This window comes from Cottoperca gobio, chromosome 6, assembly GCF_900634415.1.
Source record: "Cottoperca gobio chromosome 6, fCotGob3.1, whole genome shotgun sequence".
In the NCBI taxonomy this organism is placed as follows: Eukaryota; Metazoa; Chordata; class Actinopteri; order Perciformes; family Bovichtidae; genus Cottoperca; species Cottoperca gobio.
In genome coordinates, this window is record NC_041360.1 from 23,365,880 (window position 1) to 23,390,792 (window position 24,913).

A 24,913-nucleotide genomic window follows, 5' to 3' on the forward strand; every position below is an offset into this window, starting at 1 on the left:
TCTCATGTTCACATTTCTTTCCCCTGTGATTTAAAATGTGGCACATTACAGTAGCAGCAACTATATTCTCAGAGGAACTCTACACACTTTGATTGGCAGGGCAAATGTACTCTTCTGTAGCCTAGTAACAAGCCAAAGTCATTTAAATGCAGCTTAAAGTAATCTCACGCTTGGCGACTAGCTCAAATACAGAGGAAAAAAGCTGCTGTGCTTTGATGGTCTGCTCTCATCACTTCTCCATGCTTCATTCGGCTCTCTGTTCTCATGCACGTTTAGATCAAATGCCGTGCTGTGTGAAACCTATAGCCCTTCTTCTCACATGCTGGACCAAAAGAAATGATGACCTTTTACCATCAAAGCTAAATCTCAAGCTATATGGGCCGATACGAAGCTCCTCTTGTATTCCCACTCATCAGTTTGATGATAAGTAGGTCTAACAGAAGGTGCATATACTGTGAAACAGGAACTTAGAAGTGAAAGTGCATATTTCTGTTTAGGACGTCATTATAAAATGTTTGTTCTTCTTTCTATCCTTTAAATTCCATGTAAATGCAGAAGGTTATTTGAGGTGTTTCCAAGGCAAACCAAGGATATGCTGAGAAATTTAAAGCGGCAGTATCATCACAGTACGAGCTTCTTCTGTTTATGCAACATGAGTAATAACGAGTGGGATGGTCTCCTCTTAGCCGATACAACTAAACTAAAGAGTTGTGAGAAGTGAACCTATAAATAAGTAATCTTAGAGCTCTTTATTCTTTTCAAAGAAGGTTCAAATGAACCTATGTATCGGTGTGTTCATACATTTTAAAGGTAAGAAAGGGGAGGTTTTGGACGAGCCGTAAAGCTTATCAACACATGACATAGACCAGACCCTGCGCCCCATTTTGGTTGGGTGCCATAAAGTATATGACCCTAATAAAATACCATCACCCCTAGTCCTCTACTTCCCCAAAAGAGAGTGATAAGAGACTCGACCTCCTGAGTAAATAGTGGAACTGGTACCATGGGAAACTACTAAGACAAACACATCTACAATGTATGCATATAAAGAAAAGAAAAGCATATTATGAGTATGAGAAAAGCTTATTATGATATGTATCATTACAGGTCGCCCCTGGGTCTAGGGGTGGACTTTGTTGCATCTCGATTTCTAAGGCTGGATTAACAAAATGGCTGGGGTGCCCCAGGCCCTCAGGGGGCACGAGGGCATCAGTTTCACGGTTTGGCAGTTAAATTAGATTATTTCTTTGACCACCACAAAAGCACAATATGAACTAAATGCTGAGGGCCTTTAAATGACAGCTGCAAAAATATATATATATTTATTAGATAATAGATTTGAAATGTGTTGAGCGAGAGTGGGAAAAACAGGGTTTTTTTATGTGACCCTGTCTCACTGTCTCATTTCCTGTCATATTTTTACCGTCTTCACGGTGCAGCATGCAGACTTTTTGTTTAATCTTTGTGCAGTCCATTTTGAATTACAACCATATGTATGAATTACTTTATACACCTCCCAGCATCACAGACATGCAGTCATCATGTCCCTAAGACATTTGACATGACAAAATTCAGGCTTAAGAGCATCATAAAAACAGCAGGTAACAACCACAACAAGCCTCAAAAATGTCTGACAATGCTTTAGAAAAATGTGTCGAGACAGTAAAATACAGGGATAAGAGACATTTTCCTTTCCTGTAGTGAAAGTGTCACTTAAAATGCCCAAGCTTGCATCATGTTGAAGTGTGCTTCAGCAAAGATATTTAAACCCCTCTTGGTTTATTTTTATTTTTGACTCAGAAAAAGAGTGTCAGCAAAATCCTTAAACTGCTGAAACTCAACAGGCAGAAATGTGCTTTATCCGTACAGTCGTGAAACCATAAGAGCAGTCATGTGAGCTGTGGGCTGGTTGACGCGAAGCAGCCGTCAAATGTGGTGAGACTCCACAAGGGCAGCATCCTCTGATGTTCCCCTTGTGTCAGACAAAGCTTCTTCTCATGACTGACCCTCACTAAGTCTGAGCCAGAGGAAGAGGTTAATGATGGTTAGATGGAGCTTCAACGTGACAGAAGCCTGTTTGATCCTGATCCTCAATGTCAAGAGCAGAATAATCCTGCAGACTCAAACCTTGTGAAAATGTACTTCACCTAAAGACTTAAGAAATGTGTCATATAATTCATACATCTTTAACTGCTGCGTATCTGTGAGTTTTCACTTCTGTCTCCCGCAAAACAAACAAGACAAAGTCCTCTTTCACGTTCGTCTTCCATCTGGAAACACGGATGAGGATTCACACTTACAAACAGCATCGTAGATAAAGAAGTGAATATGATTGAGGAGGGGAATGTTACATTTCTGTGGTGTTATTTCTTTGGAAGAAAAACAAAAGCCACAGTTCAACTGAAACCTCATTTTGTCGTTCATAATTCACACACAGCTGTGTTTGCTCACAAAGTTCATCAGGACTGTGCCATACCGAATGGGTGCAACAACAACAACAATTTAGGCTCTCTAAAGATATACAGTGTATTCAATCAAATTAAAAGAAATAATTAAAAGCTCTTCATTTAATTGTGCATTTGTACATCTGTGCACCTTTTTCCTTTCAACTTTCAAAAGAGAAAGACTCTACTTCAACTACAATGCAAAACACTTCCAAAACCATTTTAACTTCATTATCTACAGCTGTTGTTGTTTAATTGTGCGATTCCTCACACATTCTCATTACATTTAATATACTATATTAGTGGTTTGGTAATTGTAGGGTACGTTTCTATGTAATAATGGAATAGGTCTGTAAAAATATGTACTTATAATGTCATATCTTCTCATAAATACAGTCCAACACAAAATACATTAAAAGCATGATTCACTTTGAATAAATATTAGGACTGTATGTCCCATTAGTGGATGGCGCCCTCCAGTGGTTAACATACAAAAGGAAGTAGAGTGAATCATCACTGGAAACTGAAGTGAAATTATTGAATTCCCTTATTCCAGTTCATGAGGAATTGAAACCCGCTTTAAATGTACAATAATCACAAAAAGGGGATATGTTGCTGTTGTTGTGTTGTCACTTCCCATAAAAAAACACATCCTATTTATAGTTTAAATCTCTTGTGTAAGAACGGAGTATCGGGTAGTACGTTTTTTTTAGAACTTCGTCAGATATATGATATTTAATAGGTTAACTATTAGTGTGTGGGATTATTATGCCAATATTTCCGATTTACATAATATTTGTGTGACATCTGTGTGTTGTTGTAAAATATAAAGCCTACAATGGTAATACAAATAATAAGAATAATAGGAATAATAAGAATAATAAGAATAGTGATAGTAGTTATAATAGAAATAGCAATAAGTTAGAGAAAAACAAAGTAAAACCTTTCAAACACAATTCAACAAAAAATGATACCAGTAAAGTTAACCCAAATTAAAAGCCAAATAAAAACAATAGGTCTTTAGTTTTTTTTTTGTTATTTGAAGAGAGTTGGTCTACAATAGGTGGACATGGATCATTCCAATGTAACTACAAGCGTGTTGTTACTGTAAATGAGACTTTCTCTCAAGTAGGAAGTAAGCTACACCGCTATTTGGTATGCTGCCTTCAGGTGCTGTCGGATTTCAAAAATACACACGACGCATACGGAAGTTTAACTAGGCTATGACTCAGAAAGAGTGGTTTGAATTCATACCAACACTATTATAACAGATGTCATGTGTAAGTGAAGATAATTACCTTGCAACGGTAATGTAAAGAATAAGCTAAATGTGTTATTTTTTATTGTTGGCTGTTTTTACACTTTAAAGTCTGAGCTTTATAAGAGCACTTGAATGCGCTGTGAGTTCCCTGGTCAGTCAGTCCTCTGCTGTAAACAGACGGTGTTCAGGGACACAGCTCAACTCCGGCTGGATCCGACCAGAACCTGGACAGACGACCAGAAACAACGATGGTACGACCGGAAATTGTCTCTGTATACTTTTAAAAACATTAATATGTACTTTATGGACAGTCCATGTGGTGTTTGTGTTAGTTTGAAGCCTTCAGCTTCACCTCGACCTTCTTCAGGAACAGTTTTACCTGAGTGACAAAACAAAAGGGGGCAAGAAACTTAAACCAGGGACACTTGATGTGAGTCGTTTTGAAGCTACCCTCAACCCAGCTGGCCGCTTGTTCCATTATATTCTACCCTATTCTACTTTGTCGTTCCGGTTTTGTCGTTCATGCATTATACATGCAGCTAAATGCGATATAACAGCAAATGACATGCTGGTTTTGTATGTTTTTGCTCTCGCCTTTTGTTTGTTTGTTTGTGTTTTTCCCTGAGGCACTGAAACCAGTATGTTTTAACAAGCAACTGTTTGTTTTCCAGCACTAAGTGGGCATCATCAGGCAAAAAGGAGGGACCACTACAACCACTGCATTTCCGTCAAAGTCAGACGACAAGGTGGGTGAAAGTGTTTAAATCAGTAGAGGGCATCTCTGCAGGTTAACCCCATCATACAAAGTGTCCACAGCAATGGTCAATATCGGTATGTGGACTTTTGAATTGAAGCTTCAAATACCCATTAGAAGAAAGTAAGTTTGAAGTGTTTGTGCTTTACTTGCCACAACATTTTAGAATAAATTATTGTGCTTTTTACTCCACATTTGTTTAGCTCCACCTTTTTACCAGCTGCAACATTACAATTCTGAATGAATGGATCACTTATAAGTACGTTTGGTATTTTTAAGTACATGTTGAAGCTAATATATGTTTGTATTTTTACTTAGAGTGCAATAGAGTAGTATAGGGTAGAGTATTTTAACACTGTAGTATTGCTACTATTACTTAAAGGAATCTGTCACCCCCAAAATGATCATTTGCAAATCTTACTTACCCCGTGTTACCTTGAATTCTTGAAGAAAACTTTTCTCACACGGTGAACAAAGAATGCAAAAACACAGAAAAGTCTTGATGAGTTGTTTGTTTACAGAAACAAGAATTCAAGGTAACACGGGTTCAAATTCTAATTTTGAGGGTGAAGTATTCCTTTAATAAAATATCTGCGTACTACTCCCCCCTCTGCCAACTCCTGATGTGCCAAGAGCCAATATTTATACATTTTGTGTCAGATGTTGCAGGTCGGTGCAGAAGGTTTGTTTGCAGGATCAGCGATTCTGACCCAGACTTCAGACCAACGTGAGAAAATAAGACTTCCAACTGACACCAGAGTACAGATATGTTATTTTTAGAGCTAGCAGCTCTCCAAAGAGAGCAACTACACATGCTGAGGAAGGCAGAGCCCAAAACCATCACAAGCTTATTTAAAATGTTTTAATTCTATTAGTATTTCTTTCAATTTTAGCAAATCAGATCATTCTCAGAGTCGTGTTACCGTCTAAATAACCCTCCACCTCCTGTACGCTCTTAATAAGTGATGTAACTTTCCTAACGTGCAGTGCATAGGTCCTCTTCCGTGTCCACAATGACCACCCTCAAGGACGGTGACATGAACACCTTCGGCCCAGAGCTGCCGGCCATGTTTGATGGCATAAGGTTGGCAGCCGTGGCAACTGTCCTCTACATCATTGTGCGCTGTCTGAACCTGAAGAGTACCACGGCATCACCGGAGATCATCTACCAGGATACACTGCTGAGCCGCTACCTGTTCAAAACCTGCCCAATGCTGACCAAAGAGTGAGTGTTCATTATTATAACGTGCGATTCTCCCTGCTTCTCTTAGTTAACAGTAAAAGTGTTAACGAGTACACTTTTATCTTACAACCATTATTGACGTGAATCCCTCAGACTTGACCTGGTCCACAGTCTCGGACATGACACTTAGTGACCCTGAGAGCTCGCAGGTCCACTTGGATTTACGTTTTCATTCTTTTGAGCAGGAAGTAGTTTTCACTACACAGTGATGAGAACAATAGCATAAAGGCAAAAACAAATGGATAGCAATAGACAAATTTCTTTTTATTTAAAGCGAATGCTTTCATGCTATCAGTAGTTAGCTGTGTGTTAAGGGTTACTCGTAGTCCCAGGAAGAACATGAGGAAAACACTAACCGGGCATCACCTCAAGTCTACATCAGTCTGTCCATTTAGTCCTCAAAGGGAATTAACATGACTAAAGTCCTGTGACTTATCTCGCAAAAACTCAGTGTAAACCCATTTCACATTCTTCCTTCCTACTTGTCAAAACTAATCACCTTCATAACCCACAATGCAACTTGTGAGCTGACCGCTCAGTGGCAGACTCGGGTGTGTTATGCTAGTAGCAGCTTCTGTAACCTTGAGTCTAGCAGAGATGATAAGAAGGCTTTCTAACTCTACGCCTCCAGACTTTTCAAATTCTCCAAACTGTAGTCGTTAACCCCAACCCGTTCTGACTCCACTGACATGTAGAGTCATGGCAGTCGTTCACTTCAAGACAAACAGAAGTTCTCCTTTAAGTTCCTGCTCTGCACGTGCAAAGATCTTCTGCTGGATTGTCTGTGGGTGTGTTTGTTTATCTACATTTTTAACATTTATGCTAATGTTGTGCTCTTGTTGCAAAACAAACCATTGCTGCTTGCACATGGATGAGTTGACTTGCTCATCCTGTGAACTCGATTGTTAAAGACAGTTATGCTAAATATTTTTGTCTTGAGACTCTGGACAAGGAGTCCAGAATTACAGGATTTGCTGGTATGAAAATGGCAATCTTCTCAAACTCAGTTTAAATCTAACTCAGCTGGTTGGGCTGGTCTGTTACACGCTGTCTGTAGACGTGTCTGCCGCCTCCTTTAGTTGGAGTGGTATGTGTGACAATCTTTACTGAGACTGAGCTAAAACATCTTCAAGGTGGAGGTTATAGCTGTAATATGAAGCTTGTCCGTCTCTCCAGATACATTCCTCCCTTACTGTGGGGTAAGAGCGGACATCTCCAGACGGCCCTGTATGGCAAGATGGGGCGTATCAACACTCCAAAGCCCTGCGGGGTCCGCAAGTTCCTCCCAATGCAGGACGGGGCCACAGCGTCCTTTGACCTCTTTGAAGCTCGTGGAGACCACAGCACAGGAGGTCAGTGGCTAATCCTGCTTTATCTGGTGAAGCAGCTGCCTTTGGATTTACTGCATATTTAGGATTGCATCGTACAACTACTGATCTTCTGTCTTTTTAAAGCCTATTGTTTGATTATTGTTATTATAGTTTGATGTGTTTGTTTGGATTGTGAGTACATCATGCTGGAGTAACAAGCAGCTCACATTACAGGACTGTACAGGACTGTATGCACAAGCAGGAAGACCTCTAATGACATCCCAAGAGCCAAAATGCAATGCAACCAATTAAATCAACACGCACATACACATGGCGTCCACTTTTACGCCCACATGTGACTCCACTTTGTCTGTCTGTGTCAGATGACATCACCATGGTAATCTGCCCTGGGATTGGTAACCATAGCGAGAAGAACTACATACGGACCTTTGTGGATTACTCCCAGCGGCAGGGTTACCGCTGCGCCGTCCTCAACCACCTGGGAGCCCTGCCCGACATGGAGCTCACCTCGCCTCGCATGTTCACCTACGGTAAAGAGGGAAACGTCCCACGGTGGATATGAGTAATGGTGTGATTACGTGTGACAGTTCAGTAATGGGGAAGTTCACTTTATTGTGTAGTTGACGAGAACTAAACATTAAGGGAAGCAAAACAAGACAAAGAAATGAACACTCCTTGTATTCATCACGACTACATAAAAGTGTCTCTTTCATTCAGGTTGTACCTGGGAGTATGCGGCCATGGTGGGCTACATCAAACGAGCTTTTCCTGAGACGCTGCTGGTGGTCGTGGGCTTCAGTCTGGGGGGAAACATCGTCTGTAAGTTCCTGGGTGAGAACCAATCCAACCAGGACAGAGTGCTCTGCTGCGTCACCGTCTGTCAGGGTTACAGCGCCCTCAGGTTGGTACAATAAAGGACAAACAAATGTACAGAACCAGGACTTTATGTGTCTAACAATGCATATACTAGTTTACTGGAGTGGTGCCCCAAACCTTTTGAATATACATTATACGTTAACATTGAATTTGGTCACCTTGAAGCTTTTATTCTAAGCTGGTCGGGTGTTTTTTTCGACCTTTAGTGAATGTGTGTGTTTGTGTAGGGCCCAGGAAACATTCCTTCAGTGGGATCAGTGCCGGAGGCTCTACAACTTTGTGTTGGCGGGCAACATGAAGAAGCTCATCCTGTCGCACAGGTAAATAAAGATAGACCACTGTTAAGTGTCTGACTGTGTCATTTTATCATGCATACATTGCAGCATTGCTTTCTCTGCTTTGTATGTCAGAAAGAGACAAGATAAAGCTTGGATCCTGCTTTCTCTCAGTTGTATTGGGTTGTTAATTGCAGTGTATTTCTGCAGCAAAAAGGTTGGTGACAAGATAAACATCCATTGGGGGGGATACTTGACTGTCTGTATACAAGAAAATTAGCAAAATGCTGAAGAAATAGGCTCATAGTGTGAATTCCTTCAGCCATGAATTGCCAAACAAAGATTTATTTCCCCGCCCTGATTAGTCTAAATCCCATTATTGTACTTTTCAACAGGAGCAGTTTGCTTGGCCTGAGCTCCAGCAACATTGGCGACGCCGACCTGGGCAGACTGTACGCGGCCACGTCTCTGATGCAGATCGACGACAGCATCATGAGGTGAAGTTTGGGTAGATTTTACGGTGTGGTTCGGCCGCTAATGGCTGACACAAACTCTGCAGCTCTTGTCTCTGTCACTGATGTTATCACACGATTTGTACTGCAGGAAATTCCACGGCTACAGCTCCTTAAAGGAGTACTACGAGAAGGAGAGCTGTGTGCACTACATCCACAAAGTGAGCGTGGAGAAGTTTGTACAGAAAGCTTTCTAGGTTTACTTTGATATACTGCTAATGTACTACTGCCACGTTTACCGCTGCTATTCTTTCACCTACTACTTTGTCTCCTCCTGTATTGCTAGTCCTACTAGTAATACTTCTATCACTACCTTTACTGCTTCTGCTGTTACTACTGGAGACTGTTTAGACAGGAGGCAGCGCACTGAGAGTCAATTTCCTGCGTCATGTAGGTTTTGCCGCTCCTTATGAGACTAACAGCAGGTCCTGAGATTATTAACAGAAGTGAGGGAGCACAGCGTGGCACAGATTCTTTCGGCCCCTTAGTCACCAAAGTAACTTGGACACGTGTTCACACTAAAATGACATTTAAATCAGGAGAAGATTAACTTTGTTTGAGAACAAGTTGTATTATTTGTCTGTCCCAGAGTGTGAACGTTAGTTTAAATGCTAAATATGTGTGTTAGATGTGTAAATATATTGTGTTAGCAGCATGAAATATAACTAGATTAGGAGACAGGAAGTGTATATTTTGTACCATTGTAATCTTTTTATAGCATCTTTGCTACTATAGTACTTCATCTTTTACTAGTTGCTCTACTTTTCTACCATTACAACTACTGGGACTACTAATGGTGCTTAGCCTGTCCTGCTTCTACTACAGCTTCTATTTCCAGACTGTGAAATCAGATACAAGGTTTTTGTTTAAACCCTTTAGACTAACATAAAGGTTCTGTTAAATGTTTCTGCTGAACATTTTATTGCCACTGGGAATGTTGTCATTTTGGCCAGGAAGCCATGTTTAGGGTTAAATATCTTCAGCTGCTACAGCCAGGATATAAGAGGTCCAGACTAACGATGTACAACAGATCCATATCATTGACGGGCACAAGTAGATGTCATATTTGTCTTTGCTGGTCCTGGAGAAGTGCAAACTGGGAGGTTTTGGGGTCCCAGGCAGTCCCCCAAAGTATACATATGGACGTTTCAATATCTCCTACAGTATTTAATTGAAGTTGTGTCAAGGGCTCTGAACTGAACAGAATCTGAGACGTGCCAATTATAAAAAGCCAATGTAGCAATTTGAGATGCCAAACTGTCAATGTGGACTTATTACTAGCACCATGAACAGGCGTCTGCGTGGGCATTGTGTGTGTAAAGTAAAGTAAAGTCTCTTCGTTGTTGTCTTCATGTTTAAATTGCCTTAGAAGTTATTTTAGGGGGCGACAATTACAACATTCCCAGGAGCCAAAAACTGCAATTATCAAAGATATTCAAGATAACTTACTTTTACTTTTACTTTTACTGCTGCTGCTTTAAAAAGTAATTCAGAAACAACCCGTTGTTTTGCCTCCAGGTCACTGTGCCGCTCCTCCTGGTGAACTCCTCAGACGACCCGCTCGTCCATCAGTCGCTACTGGATATTCCACGCACACTCGCAGGTTTGTGTTAAATCATTCAGAGATAAGAAGTATTTGGGGTCTTATGCGACGGTTTCATTTGCTTTGGTGATCAGTTACAGTAATATAAAATGTGTTTTATCCAAAGTGATACTAAGTCTGTAAGACTTGACCATATATTTTAATTGCTGCGGAGAGTGATCTGTCGGACAGCGGTGGCTGACGGAATAACATAATAAAAGATGGCGTCATTATTCTACAGCCATTACATTGTGCACTCAACCGTTACTTCATAATGATGAGTTCAAACGTGTCTAATGCTTATTTAAAGTAATCCAGGGTTTGACACAAAGTATTCTGCTTCAGTATGAAAGCCTTCATCAGTCTCATCATGAAGTAACTTTCAAACCAATCAGATAATAGGTCACACATTAAAATCAACAAATGATATTTTTACAAGCCTTATAAAAACAGGAAGTACGCTCTGCTCCTCTCGGCGTTAACTGAGCCGTTCCTATGACGACTCATGTTTTGAATGTTTTGCGTGTTTCCTAGATTACGAGTGACTAAAACAGTAAATCATTGTCCTCCCAGTGACTCAAACTTGGACCAGTGTGGCGCAATTGTCCCATTGTGCTTCCTCTGCTCTGGAGCTGGACACTGGAGCCGCAGTCTTAAGTGTTGATAAAGTCTTTTCGCTGCTATCTGCTCAACACCACCCAACCCAGACAGTCTTGTTGAATTTTTCAGGGCCATGTGATACGACGAGGCTGCCGGATTATATATATATATAGAGAGCCGTGTGTGTGTGTGTGTGTGGGGACCTAGCCTGTTGCCTTGTCTTGACTCGGGAGGTCACATGCACTGGCCCCTATGTGTGTAAATCAGTTTGAGTAATGACTTAAACCTTGACAAGTGAAATTCTAAACTAGTCCTCTACTTCAAGGAAATGACCGCACATGAATTCTAGTTGTTCTTAACCTCTTCCCCTTCATTACAAGGTCCAAACTTTCAAATAAGTTTGTATTGAATAACCCTCGTTAACCCCGTTTAATTGGACTCTTCATAACTCCAAATATTCATTTATTATATACATATTTAAAGATGTCATTATTGTCTGTATACTAAATGCTGCCGTGGTTATGAAAATGATCACCAACATTGATTTTGACACATTGCTTCAAACGCATAATAATTGCTCAGTTTATTATAGACTTATTAAAGGAGCTGAGGTTACGTGTGCCATATGCCTTAACTCTTGAACTGTTATCTTCTGGATGCAATGATTCGACTCTTGAACAGGAAACTCCCTTAAAACACATTCGATAAACAATATTACCTCAACCCCAAATGTCAAGTTGAACTGCAGAATGTGTGTGTGCGTGTGTGTGTGTGCGTGTGTGTGTGTGTGTGTGTGTGTGTATGTGTGTATCTACCAAACAACAAGTGTTACGGTAGCAGAGAGAGTGTAAGTGGTGTAAAGTCACAGAAAGGGAAAGGAGGGCCACTGGCCTTGCAGTCAGTCACCTCCCCAGAGCAGGAGGGCTGAATTATTTACCTTCACATGGACGAGATCAGGGAGCCTTTAATTAACAAATGGCTGGATATGCTTGACCAGTAAAAGCCAAAGTAACACAATGAAGTGCAACTCGTTTCTTTCTTTAATACATGTTTCTGCGCTACAGTCTTCACCGGCAATATCTGTGTCTGTGATCTCCCTGTTGATGTTTTGAAATTCAACAGAGAGACAATCGGGCGTACGTTTGTGTCCAATGTTCGGCACTAAGAATCATTGTTACTACACGGTTATATTTCAGGAGCGCTACTGTACAGTTTGGTTTGTTGGCCTGCAGGCTGAAGGATCTAGTTAATGTCTGAGAACCAGAGTACAAAGTACAAGAATATACTCGTAATAAAATAAATCTGATGAAGAAATCTGCTAATAAAATGGTGTCGATCCCGCTGTGTGCTGGAGCTTTGCTTACGATGCACCAGCAGAGAAACCTTCCTGTGCATCTTCAGTTGATTTGACCTCGTACCTCTCCTCTCTGTAGAAAAGATGCCCAATGTGGTATTCGCCCTGACTCAACACGGAGGCCACCTGGGCTTCTTTGAGGGAGCCGTGCTGTTCCCTCAACCCCTCACCTGGATGGACAAGGTCATAGTGGAGTACACCAACGCCATCTGCCACTGGGAGAAGAACCTGCCGGCCTGCCAGAGGAGCGGCAACCGGGACTCGAACTCCTGCCTGCAGAGCACAGGGGTAACACTCAGTGGGTAACGAACTGTACAGAGAAGCAAGGAGACAAAACAAAAGCCCAAACCTACAAAAGCATCTGTGCGCTTCTTGTATTTGCTCCACTTCTGTACTAATGGGAAATGTAGGAAGTCCCAAACTGGATTAGAAAAAGGCGGAGTTAAAGTGGATACACCAAGTTGTAAACGGAAACTCTCATAAGATACCTGAAAATGTAACATGACCCCCCATGGTGAATTAGTCCTTCCTCTTGTTCCCAGTTAACCCCCAGCGTAACACGAGTTCACCCTCGGCTGGTTTTGGCAGCTGCTGCTTCTTGAGTCTGCAAAGCAGGAGGATGAATTAGTGGAGGGACGAGCGCACTGCAACCAGAGGAGGAGCGTGACCTTTCACCTGCACGTAGAAAGAGAAAACGTTCCTAGATACTAAATTATTCATAAGTTAGCACAACTAGAATAACTTAAATCTTTATAGAAACTGGAAATGTGTCATAGTGTGAAGGACACAATATGAAGCCTTAAACCATAGTTAACGTTAGATACACCTGAAGACCCACCTCAGGTGCATTTATGTAAAAGGTTGTTCAGAATTTAACTTGTAAAGTTCACAACCAGATTTTAAGTGCCTTAATATAAATAGTTTTCTGGTGTTGAGCTACCTCGAAGCAGCAGTATGACGTGATTTATTGTTTACAGTGGGGATTTCCAGCTGTTGCTCAACAGAACATCTGCTGTGTTGAGTAAAAACTTTAATTTCCTAATATTGATATAAAATCATCTCGTTTCTGTTAAAGGTTTGGTGTTTTGCAGGTTAAATAACATTATTATTAATATATATATATATATATATATTATTATTATTATTAAAATATATATATATATATATATATATATATATATATATATATATATATATATATATATATATATATATATATATATATATATATATATATATATATATATATATATATATATATATATATATATATATATATATATATATATATATATATATATATATATATATATATTGAGGTGTAATTGATCTCAATTTGAAAACAGTTTTTCCATTGTGTGCAGTGGACCATCAGCCGGCATTGTTGCGGTTCCTTCAAAATAAAGGAATCAGGGTGTCAGGTTTTTTAAAGAGTTGTACAACGCAGAGAAACATAAAGGGTAATCTTTCATTTATTTGTTTTGTTTTGTTGAACGGCACTGTGGGCACTTCATACACCCCAGCGTTATGATTGTGCTCTGCTCCAGGTCAGCTTGTCCCATTCCATGAACTGCTGTAAAAGCATGAGGATGGTCAGACGGTTTCATTTCCTAAATGCTGTTCACAAAAATATTAAGACACAAGTTACTGAAAAGGTCTTCATAACAGAGCAGGAAGTCCACATGGCGGAGCAGGAAGTCCACATGGCGGAGCAGGAAGTCCACATGGCGGAGCAGGAAGTCCACATGACGGCGCAGGTTCAAACTGTGTTTACAAACACGTTTGGCAGAAAGGAGAGACGAGAGAGCAAACGGGAAACGAGCAGTAAGCGTATTAAATAAGAAATCCAAGTGTGGACTTCCTCTTTAAGCACTTACCAAACAAATGGACCAAAGCACTCTTCACTTTTAAATATAAAGTAGCTCAACTTTGTACTTTTTTTAATGATTATGCTGCATTTTGGGCACATGTGGCTTTGGCTCGGAGGTCTCATATTACACATTACTTAGAACAAGGGCTGATTTATACGTTTCATAAGTGACCAATCTTTTTTTGGGGTTTGTTTTTAAGATGCGTTTTGCTACATAACACTTCGGTGGCGTTCGGCACGTCAAAGACACAATGTTTTTGTTACATTAAAACGCACACGCATGAAAAGCATCACACAAAACTTCCCTCTGAGTCTCGTGACACAAACATTGAGCTGATGTTCATGTGAGGAAATAATTTGTGTTATGTGGTTTAATCTGGGCCTTTGGAGTGTGTGTGTGTGTGTGTGTGTGTTAGTCACAGTTTCCTGTGAGTAACATCCTGTCACACTCTAAATAAATGCAGACGACTCCACCCAACTTCAATACAACTTTAATTCTTTATCTTTCCTTTTTAAAAGCTGAATATAATCTGCAGCACTCTTGTGCAATATGTCCTGACCTTCGCTTGCACTTTACTGTCTTTACAGTTCCTATTTTTGTATTGCGGCACTATATAGTATGAATCAACATATGGGTGTAACATTGATAATCTTAAAGTGTTTTGTTCTAATGTCATGACTGATGAGTCATATTTGTCATAACTCACCCAATAATAAATATTTTTCACAGATTATTTTCGTCTGTTTATTGTAGTCGCAGGTTTTCGGTCCAGACTGAAATAACTCAACGACTGTTGACTGGGTTGGCAGGACATTTTGTCCAAGGACGATGACTCATGACTTTTTTTAAAGGTTTTGTACTACTTACAAAATGTTAGCATGCTAACACGCTAAACTAAGATGGTGAACACATAGTAAACATTACATGAGTACAACCTAAAGTTAGAGGAGACATGAATATACTGAGAGCAATCTCAAACTCTTATATCAGTTCAACATAAAATAAAGCAACAATAAACATGCTAATGTAAACAGTATGTATGATATTAACTTAAATATAAATACCACTTAAACTCCTGATTTCAAAATGGTACTTTGGTAAAAGTACAGAAGTGTTATCAGCTAAATGTACTTAAAGTAAAAGTACTCTGTGCAGAATAATGCAAAGACTGCAACTTATATTTATATACAGTTTATTGTACATGCATTGACATTCTTATTGGTGCACCAGGTAGCACGATGGGTAAAACTTCATAATATTCATACTGAAGAACAATCTAATAAACACAGCAGAGACAGGCACTTGTTGGAATATCAGCCTTCACGGAGAGACGAGGGGGCAGAGGGTGGAGACTCAGAACGAGCTGTGTGTGTGAACTACGGGCCAAACGAAGCACAAAGCCAGGCAGAAAGCACTCGTTTAGGCTTAGCGTGGGTCAGCCTGTGTGTTCTGACTCGTGAAATAACATTTAAAGACTTTGTTGTATTTGAATGATTTGCATTTTCCGCCTGCTAAAGACACGTTATGTGTACTGTACAGTGACGCTGCCACGGACTTCCATTCCTTTCAGTTTGGTATGGAAATCAACTTGCAAAGTCTTGAATCCTGGGAATTCCCCACCGAGCACATGAGGTCACTATTACTCTCTGATTAGTGACGGTTGTGAGCGTGGAAACTCTTCTTTGTTGGTGGTTTCAGTTCAGCTCTGAGCTCTCGTGCTTGTGCAGGAGTAAATAACATATAGTGAATCTGGTCTTTTTAGAGCTTCTTTCAACAAGTAAACGTCAAAACAGCCGGGAAGGTCCAAAATCTTAATACTTACAGTATGCATTATTGTCAGGACTTATGGAAAACAACATGTCTTGAACTTCTCACAGACTTTCATTCATAACTTCTTCTTTTTCTTCCTACAACCACGCAGCTAGATTTGGGCTTTGAGTCTCCACACTCTGTGGGGTTTGTAATATATGATGTGGCTCTCCGCCTGGTTGGCGCAAAGGGAGCGAGGTGGAGGTTCAGTCGAACAGACTGGCTGCCGTGGCCTTGCCGTCGTACTTGGAACCTTTACCATCGAACTCGGAGGGAAGGATGTCGGCGTCAAACTCCTTGTAGTAGTTTTCAAGCTCGTCTCCGTGGACGAACACCTAGAGCAAGGACGGCAGCTGTTAGAGGCTTTTCAAACAGTCCAACATGTAAATAAGTGGACACAAATCTTCACATTTGATTAAATCTGTGTGTTGAATCCACAATTAAGATAGATGACGCTAACACTTGTGCAGTACCAGTTCATGTAAAGTGTACGTCACAACATTTCACGTGCACTTTCTCAGTAAAATGATTAAAGAGGGAGAAGTTCTCTCTGACTGTTTGCTCTAACATGATTATATGTCACAGACTGAAGGAGCAGCAGTCCGTCATTAGAGGATCATGTTGGTGTGACTCACTCTCTCTAGCAGCTTGCCCTTCATGAGTGGTTTGACCACATTGTAGGTGGTGGTGAAGTACCAGGGCTGGTGGATGAAGTGCACGGCTTTGAAACGGGCAGGGAATGAATCCTGGTGGGAAACGGAAAAGTAACATAGTTTAGTGATATAACTCTGAAACCTTCACTGAAGACGAGCCCTGCAGAATAGACATGGTCATAGAAATGAATCTGACACTTAAACTTCATCTGCAGTTTTAATTTCTAGAATATTCATCTCTCTCCCACCTGCAACATGTCCACCATCTTCTTGAGCTCGGTGGGTTTGATTCCTGACGCCTGCTGCATAGTGAAGCCCTTGAAGTTCTCAATGATGCAGAACCCGTTGATCTGAGTCTCCTCGTTCTCAAGCAGCTTCTCCAGATCACACAGTAGGCACGCAGGATCTGAACACACACACACACACACACACAAACACACACAGAAAGACATGTTTATTGTACTATTTATTTACTACATTTACTACATTTTGGTAGCCAGTATTTAACTTTTTACTCCAACACATGACAACAAAATTATATATATTATATATAATATTTATAATATAAATATTGAGAAGATAGAGATGGAGAGAGAGAGGGGATAGAAGAGAGAAGATAGAAGATAGAAAGGATGTAGAATAGAGAGATGTTATATATATTATATAATAAGATATATAGGTATAATAAGTAGAATATATAGATATGAAGAAGAATATTATATATAGATAAGATAGTAGAGGGATATAGATATATATATATAGATATATATATTTATATAATATGATATAATATATAGATATATATATATATATATATATATTATAATATATATTATATATATATATATATATTATATATAGATATATATATATATATATATATATATATATATATATATATTTATAATATATATATTATATATATATATATATATATATTTATAATATATATATATATATATATATATTATATTATTCTGAAATGGGTGATTCTGCATGAGCACTTTTACCTTTTGTAGTTTAGGTAGATTGTGATATTAATAGTTATTTATATTTACTGAAGTAAGAGTTTCAATGCATGCATATTTTTTTACACGGTGGTAATGATACTTTTACTTAATTTAAGTAATACTTCTTCCACCACTGACGAGATCAGATTGGTGCAACAAAGAACTCGTTAACCATTTAAATGAAAAGTGAGATTGGAAAAATGCTTTTCCAGGTGCATTGTGGGATATGTGGTTGCTCACCTCATCAAACGTGATCTCCTCGTAGTCCCAGTTCTCAATGTTGAAGAGCAGAACCACGCGGCCGTACTTGTCTCTGCTCTGCAGGATGCCGGGGTAGCCGGCCTCGATGGTGCTGCGGACGGCCTCCGGGGTCAGATTCTCAAACAGCTCGGGGTAATCCTTCCTGAAACGCACGTAGCCTGGGAGGAAACGCAGGAGCAGATTATAGGGTCACAACAGGACTTTTTTGGTGTCAAGTATTGAAGTATTTAACTTTAGACATGACTGCCACTTCAAACTGCTTCTAACATACCCTTCATTAGGTCGTAGGCTCTGGGCACGTCGTACTTCCTGGCCCGGATGAAGCGGACCAGCAGACTGTCTGGTTTCTCCCCAAACGTGTCCTGCACCCCCTTGGCGAGGTCGTCCCCTGCATCAGCCTTCTCCTTCATCATTCCTTGCAGCTCCTTCACCGCCGACACTCGCTTCTCATCCGTCTCGTTCAGCTCGTCCTTGGCCTGTAGGGGGAGCCACAGCAGACAGTTAGCGCAAGGTTTGGAATCAGCAGCTGTTACGATGCATGCAATAAGAGACAGCTAGCCTAGCGAGCCTTTTACCCTCTGAGTCGGCATTTTCCTATGTTTTAGTGCATGATTTTGAAGAAGACTAATGTGAGGAAAGGTGGGTTTGCACAGGAGCAACAAAACTGCAACATAGTCTGCTGATATCCCATAATACACTCATCTCTCCTCCAGTCGTATATAGCTTAAAACATCCTGAGTGACAGATTGTAGTCGTGGCTTTTCTGACTGGTGTAATGTGAGAACATGTCTGGGTACCTTCTGCTTGGTGTGGTCCGGCAGGCTGTCGCAGGGTCCGTACACCGGCCCGTGGTCCTTGACGGTGAGACGCTCCAGCTTGGCCCGGAGAGCCTGCTCCTCCTCCGACACCATACGGTAAGTTCCACTCTGAAGAGAGAGGCGTCGGTATTAATGTACAAACAGACGACTTAGTTGGATCAACGGTAACAGGGAGTTAGATATCCGGATCCATATTCTTCACATTATATCTATAACTTTAAAGACCAGACATTGGATTCCAACATAATTCATGGCAAGTTGTAATATAAGGAGTTCGTAGAAGTGGAACAATTGAAGTCAGAGCAAAGCAGCACACTTAAGTATCTATAATAACAACTAGTGTCCACACCTGAAGAGGTCATTCACACAGTGGACAGTTCATCATAGCAGGAACAGCACAGGTGTTATTAATAATGGATGCTGTGCCAGTTCCAGGGTCCTGCTACAGTATTATGGACACTCACTCACTGGGAGAGCATTCACCGTGTCTACACTTGTTCTCCATCCTGCTGACTGACAGTGAATCCGGTGATCTCTTGTTCCCACCTCTTGCATGTCGCTTTGGACGGAAGATAAATATGTCAATTTAATTCACAAGACTTGTTTGTGCTGTGTGAGGCTTAAAAAGCATCTTATCCACGTGAGACAAAAATGCCTTTCCAGCAGTGTTGCAGGAGCAATAATCAATAGGCCTCAGTGTTTATTAATCTCCCTCACATGAGGACTTCTAGTAGAGATTAGCAGCTGAGGCTACTGCAGCCGTCCGTCACAATGGGCTTTGGTGTTGAGAAATGTTGATCTGCAGCTGAGTCCGTGTTACAGGAACTTGAATAGGTATTTGTCTTGGCAAATTACCTAATGGCAGGTCTTTAATGCTTCAACGCTGCCATTACAGCTCAGTAACATATCTGCATTGATTAAATCTCTTTGAGAAAAGCAAGTTGCATGTAGGTAAAAGTGTAAATACTCACAACCACAGCCATGTCTTCTGCTCCTTAGATCAGCGTCGTACTGTTGGGAAGAGATGGAAAGGGAGGTAAAAACTAAGCAGAAAAACAATTGACACATTGTGCTGTAATCCCCCTTCACCCCTCCCTGATGCTATCACAGGGTACCTTGATTCAGCTATATTTAGCACTCGCCCATTCCTGATGATTTAGCAGGAGATTTAAGGTCGACGGCCTTTTGGTTTCATAATCGACACATCACGTCAACACAGTTTGTGTACATTAGAAGATATCCCTTTTGTCTTTGAGCAATCGTGATGACATGTTTGAATATTCTGACTGAACCAAATGAATACTAACCTGCATATTAATGTTGAAATATAATAATACAAAGTTTCAGCTCTGATTTTGTCACATTAATTGCTTCAACTGATTAAAACACTTAATTTGTTTGGCTGCAACATTAGTTTAAATATCTTGTGTCATTATATACACATTTCCTTGTAGTCTTTGGACATCGTGGCTTTGAAGCGCAGACAGGCATTCATTACTATTACATTTCTTTATATTGAATATAATACATACAGAAATCTTTATTATGCAGTCAGAGATTTGGAGAGACTGAACTTCCACCTGCTGTACTGTCTCTGCACACAGAGTACACGTGTGTCCGGCGGAGTATAATAATATTTTCCACTCAGTAGTCGCTCCAACGCTGCAGAACCACGAGCAACTGTTGTTCACATGCAGCTCCCATGATGCAACTACCGAGTCTTACCTTCATTTAATTAGATTTACCACTCAAATACCTCGAGATACAAGCAGAACATTGTGTTTGTCAGTTAAATATCCAACATTTCTTTCATCAACAATAAGTGTTCTTGGTCAGAATCACTGCTCCATGAACAGCAGAGCAGGAGCGGAGGAGAGCTGCACACTTTGAGAGTTGCACAACATCTGAGGAAGAAAAGAGAAGTGAGGCAGCACCTCGAGCGGACGAGTCTTACCTGAGGCAGATGTGAGGTTGCTGGCGAGGAGTCGTCTGTGTGGAGCGAGGTGGACGCGTCCTATGATTTGTAGCGTTGGGATTAGTCGCGTCACACCAGATTACAGACGACTTTCTTTTTCTTTTCAATCAACATAAAAGCGGCTGAGTGTGGGAGGAAGTGATGGGGAGAGCGTTGGGCCAATGGTTGAGAGGCTCCTGTGATGAGAGGCAGGGCACATTTTCAGTGATGTAATGTCGAGTACACACTTTAGGTAAACGGTGGTTTAAGGGGGTCGAGGGATTTGATCGCATTCCAAGGAGACCGGAGTGAAAAGTGACCATTGTGACGGCTGATTCTCACTCAGCAACGTGATCACACTCAGGAGAGGTGGAGGCCTGAGACGTGACGTTGGATGGGAGTTCAGTCTGGTTCTAATGGTGTGACATTTTTAATAAGACCAGCAGCAAAAGGAATTATTTTCTTAAGTAAATCTCAGATTTCTTTTATTGAAGTGGATTTCTTTACTCTGCAAAGAAAGGGCTTCGATATAATCATATAAATCTGTATTTAATTTATAGTTATCATCTAATAAATAAATCTAATCCATGAGACACGGTTCTGATGTGACAACAGGGGCCAACAACACATTATATATATAATATATACATGTAGCCAACTATATATAAACTCGATCAGCTGACGGTGGTTAAAGGTGTTCACAGTTAATAAAGTTCTACCTCATTTTATCATAAGTATCAACAAAAAACAAAAACATTTGAAGATGTGAAATTGTGATGGGAATGTTTCACAGTTGTTTCATGTACCAAATGATTAATCAAGAAGATAATTCATAGACTCAGTTGCAACCCTACACTTATAAAGGAAAGATCATTAAAAGCAGGACAAGCACAATGGTAGGGGGGAAAGAAAATGAAAAGGTTTGGTACAAACGACCAGTTTTATATTCTGAACGTTTCATAAATCACATGTTTGCTTTAAAAGTAGAAATCTTAAAAGCTTAAAAATGTACTCAACATCTCTTCTGTTTTCATAAACTAATACCCAGAAGGATTTAGACTGACTTCAGATCAGTAAACGTGGATCTGAACTATCCACAACTGCCTGTGATTAGTTCTCACAGACACAATATATCAGCGTTAGGAGCTGAAAGCAACATAAAGGTTTATATAACGTGAGCACTTCATCTAATCGCACTGAACGTACTCAGAGGTTGAGTCTCTAGATTAATCTCAAGTAATTGAGCAACAGAGAGGTGTGTGCGTGGAAACACATTAACAAAGAGCCGCTGGACAGTGAACGCAACGCCACGCTGCAATCGCAGTAGCTGCTATAGTTTCTGCTTTTCAGCTGCTAGTGAGTGAAAACCTTCTGTCTTAACAATAATTGAAAGATTAGATTAAGAAAAGTCTGTTTGGTTTTAAGAAACATAAATAAATAAAAAGTGTGTGGGGCCCCGCTCCCTCCGTGGATATGAAAGGCTCATTCTAAGGTAACGAAAACACAATCATTCTCTGTTTCAGATGATAATGCACAAATGAAAACGTAGCTATGCAAACTATGTTCCATTACAGCTCATAGATCTCTCTAAGTCCTACACACTGGACCTTTAATTCTTTGCAGCAAAGCTTCCCAGCTGGACCTGAACTGGGAACGCCACAAACCCACGTCGAGCATCCCGAACCTCTGTCCGGGCAGGTTTCTTGTGCTTGGTGTTTGTAAGTTGGCCATCTTCCTCTCTCTGACTCTGGTGACGTCACCAACACACATTTTTCTCCTGATGCAACGATGAAGGAGCAGGCAGCCGACTCGTAATCTGTAAATCAGGCCTGATATAATAAAGCGATTTAGGGAACACATTTAGATGGATTGGGACAAAAAACAATGTGACTCTGTTCTCTCCCTACAGCCTGAGCTGTGTGGCCAAGTTCAGGCTTTGTTTGTTCATGTGTTTGAATGACAAAGCTATTTAGAGCCACGGAGCAAAACAAAATGTACAGCTCCACCTGCAGCACGCTTTGTTTCATATCTAGAAAATGATATTATATTCAATATACTTAGAGCTTTACAAACTTACATACAGCTGTGCAGCCTTCCAGCTCAATGACTCACATGAAGGAAAGTATTTCAGTCACTGGGATTTAACTGGGAATGCTGGTAGAGATGAAAAAACCACCATAATGAAAAGAACATGGTGCACAGATTACTCTTCAGCCATGTTCCCTGTAAGATCAAGTCTGTGTGTAAGAACTTCAGTTATCCTTGTCGCCCAGTAATAAAATAAACCTTGTGTTATGTTGTTTTTTTACAAAAGTATGAAGCGCTGAGCCAAGCAGAGGGTTTTCTTGTACCGATGTGTAAATCATGAGTCACACGGCAGCACTCTACCACAAACTGAAGTTGAACCAGAGCACAAGACTTCTAAAGTGACGTAAATAAAAGGCACAACAACAAAGACAAACAGTGTTAAAGGGATTGTTTGGATGCTATAAACTGGTGTTGTATGAGGTACTTATCCATAGTCAGGGTATTACTTACCATAGACATATTTAAGCCACCTAAAAAAGAAGTTTTAGTGTACTCTATATCTACAATATTTTACCGTTTTACCTTAACGTGAGAAGGCTATACAGTCTATGTTTCTATGTTTATGTTCATGGATAAACTCTTCTCATTGGCTGTCAGCTATGACATCATCCGGCCAGTACTCGTCCTGCATGTAGTGGTTTGAGGAGGCAAAGCTCGGCTCGTGTGGAGCGTCGTCGTCCCTCATCTTGTTCTGCAGCTCCTGCTCCCACTCGCCCTCCACCAGCTTGTAGAGGTCGAGGGAGGCCAGAGCGTCCTCCACCGAGCAGTGACCCCTCTTCCCCACCTGGGCAGGTACACACAGACCGGGTCAGCATGGGTCACAACGAACACTTTAAAAACACAAGGCACTGTAGTCCAAAGGAAAATCATTCTAAGATACTGTTTAACCACTTGGACTGTTTTTGATGACCAATTTTCTTTAATTGTGTACCAACTACAGCCCAACCAACACTGGATCTTTGAGGCCGATAGCAATATTGCAATATGAAAGTCAGATTTTCTGCCACTAGAGGTCTCTTAATCAGAACAATAACAAAAGATGGAGTCATCACCGACATTAATCCGAAGACTAGAATTCTTCATCAGGTTAAAAATAATGTTTTTAAACAATCAAGATCTAAAAAGTGTATCATAAAAATGTGGCTCAAAACTGGATAAAAACAGCAACACTGATGCGTTACAGACTTCATACAGTCCGTGCAGACCCACATGAAACAGATATAATTACAGATTTCTCTGGGTTTGAAAATAGTTGGAATTTGGGATAGTACACAACTAAAATATATAACAACATATAACATATAACATCGGTCTAGTTGTTTTTAGACATGCAGAAATGTTACATATTATACCTTTAAATGCATTGATGGACATTTACAAAACAAGATAACAGCACATTTTAACCATAAATTAGAATAATTTGTTGTCACAGTTTGAAATGGGGTATGCATACAATATTTTAAACTGTGCTGTATGTCGAAAAAAAAGTTTAACCGGATCAACCAAGAAGTGATCTGAATCATCAAAAGCTAAAATCACAAGGACACAATCCAATTGTAAACAATTCAAGGCAAATCAAATATGGTTATTTAAGAACTGTGACAAGAAATGTACTGAGCAGCAGCATTTTAAAGCTGAAAAATAAACGTGTCACTGCTCTCTGGTGGACAAACGGCACTAAATTACATCCCTCAGCCTGTGTGCAGGGTTAAGACTGCTGGCCAATGAGTCCTCAATCACTTATCAAACTAACTGTGTAAAGGTAAAGGTAAAGGTTTATGAATTGAATTTTGAACAAGAAGATTTTTTATTAGTATTGTTCCTGCGGATCCATAAAAAGTTATATTTGATTTTCAAAATTAAAGGTCACAAAAAAGTATAAATAAATGCTTATTTGAAAATAAGTAAAGTATGATGAGTCCTAACTTTTAGGTTGATTTCTAGACACATCATTATTATTATTTTAACTTTCAGTGTAATCACATTGTGTTGCTATTTTACTAAATGATGGTCCAAAGCAAATTGTAATTAAAAGCAAACAAAATGAGTTTAGATCCTAAAGCCCCTTGAAAAGATATCACGTAAGACTAATGCGAAGTCTTGTTGACACAAAACACAAGAGTAACGCTACGATATGACATTAAAACATATTTAATAATGACTATAACACCGACTAAACCAGCACGTGTACTCTAAGTCTTCTTCTTCTTCGTATAT

The 24,913-nt window shown here is 40.1% G+C and overlaps 2 protein-coding genes across 3 annotated transcripts; one reads left to right on the forward strand and one right to left on the reverse strand.

Moving 5' to 3' along the window:
* Positions 1–3,854: 3,854 nt before the first annotated feature.
* On the forward strand, positions 3,855–13,274 carry LOC115010065 (monoacylglycerol lipase ABHD2-B-like). 2 transcript variants are annotated; one of them, XM_029434460.1, is made up of 11 exons: positions 3,855–3,956; positions 4,377–4,451; positions 5,447–5,684; positions 6,879–7,054; positions 7,396–7,563; positions 7,751–7,934; positions 8,137–8,229; positions 8,580–8,681; positions 8,788–8,857; positions 10,215–10,299; positions 12,312–13,274. In XM_029434460.1, the coding sequence occupies exons 3-11, from the start codon at positions 5,473–5,475 to the stop codon at positions 12,536–12,538; spliced, it is 1,317 nt and encodes a 438-aa protein (XP_029290320.1). In that variant the 5' UTR covers positions 3,855–3,956; positions 4,377–4,451; positions 5,447–5,472; the 3' UTR covers positions 12,539–13,274. The 2 variants fall into 2 exon arrangements, with proteins under 2 accessions (XP_029290320.1, XP_029290319.1); XM_029434459.1 differs by lacking the exons at positions 3,855–3,956; positions 4,377–4,451 and adding an exon at positions 4,468–4,582.
* Positions 13,275–15,306: 2,032 nt separating this feature from the next.
* Positions 15,307–19,676, reverse strand: rlbp1b (retinaldehyde binding protein 1b). Its single transcript, XM_029434340.1, is given in 8 exon segments — positions 15,307–16,247; positions 16,548–16,658; positions 16,814–16,950; positions 16,953–16,971; positions 17,816–17,994; positions 18,108–18,312; positions 18,634–18,762; positions 19,626–19,676. Coding segments are annotated over 8 exon segments (921 nt in total). The 5' UTR covers positions 19,638–19,676; the 3' UTR covers positions 15,307–16,118.
* Positions 19,677–24,913: the final 5,237 nt, after the last annotated feature.

Excerpts from the sequence above, each read along its gene's own strand:
- LOC115010065 (XM_029434459.1), top strand. Across the intron at positions 5,685-6,878 it reads TGCCCAATGCTGACCAAAGA|ATACATTCCTCCCTTACTGT; the intron begins GTGAGTGTTCAT and ends CCGTCTCTCCAG. Across the intron at positions 8,858-10,214 it reads GTGTGCACTACATCCACAAA|GTCACTGTGCCGCTCCTCCT; the intron begins GTGAGCGTGGAG and ends TTTTGCCTCCAG.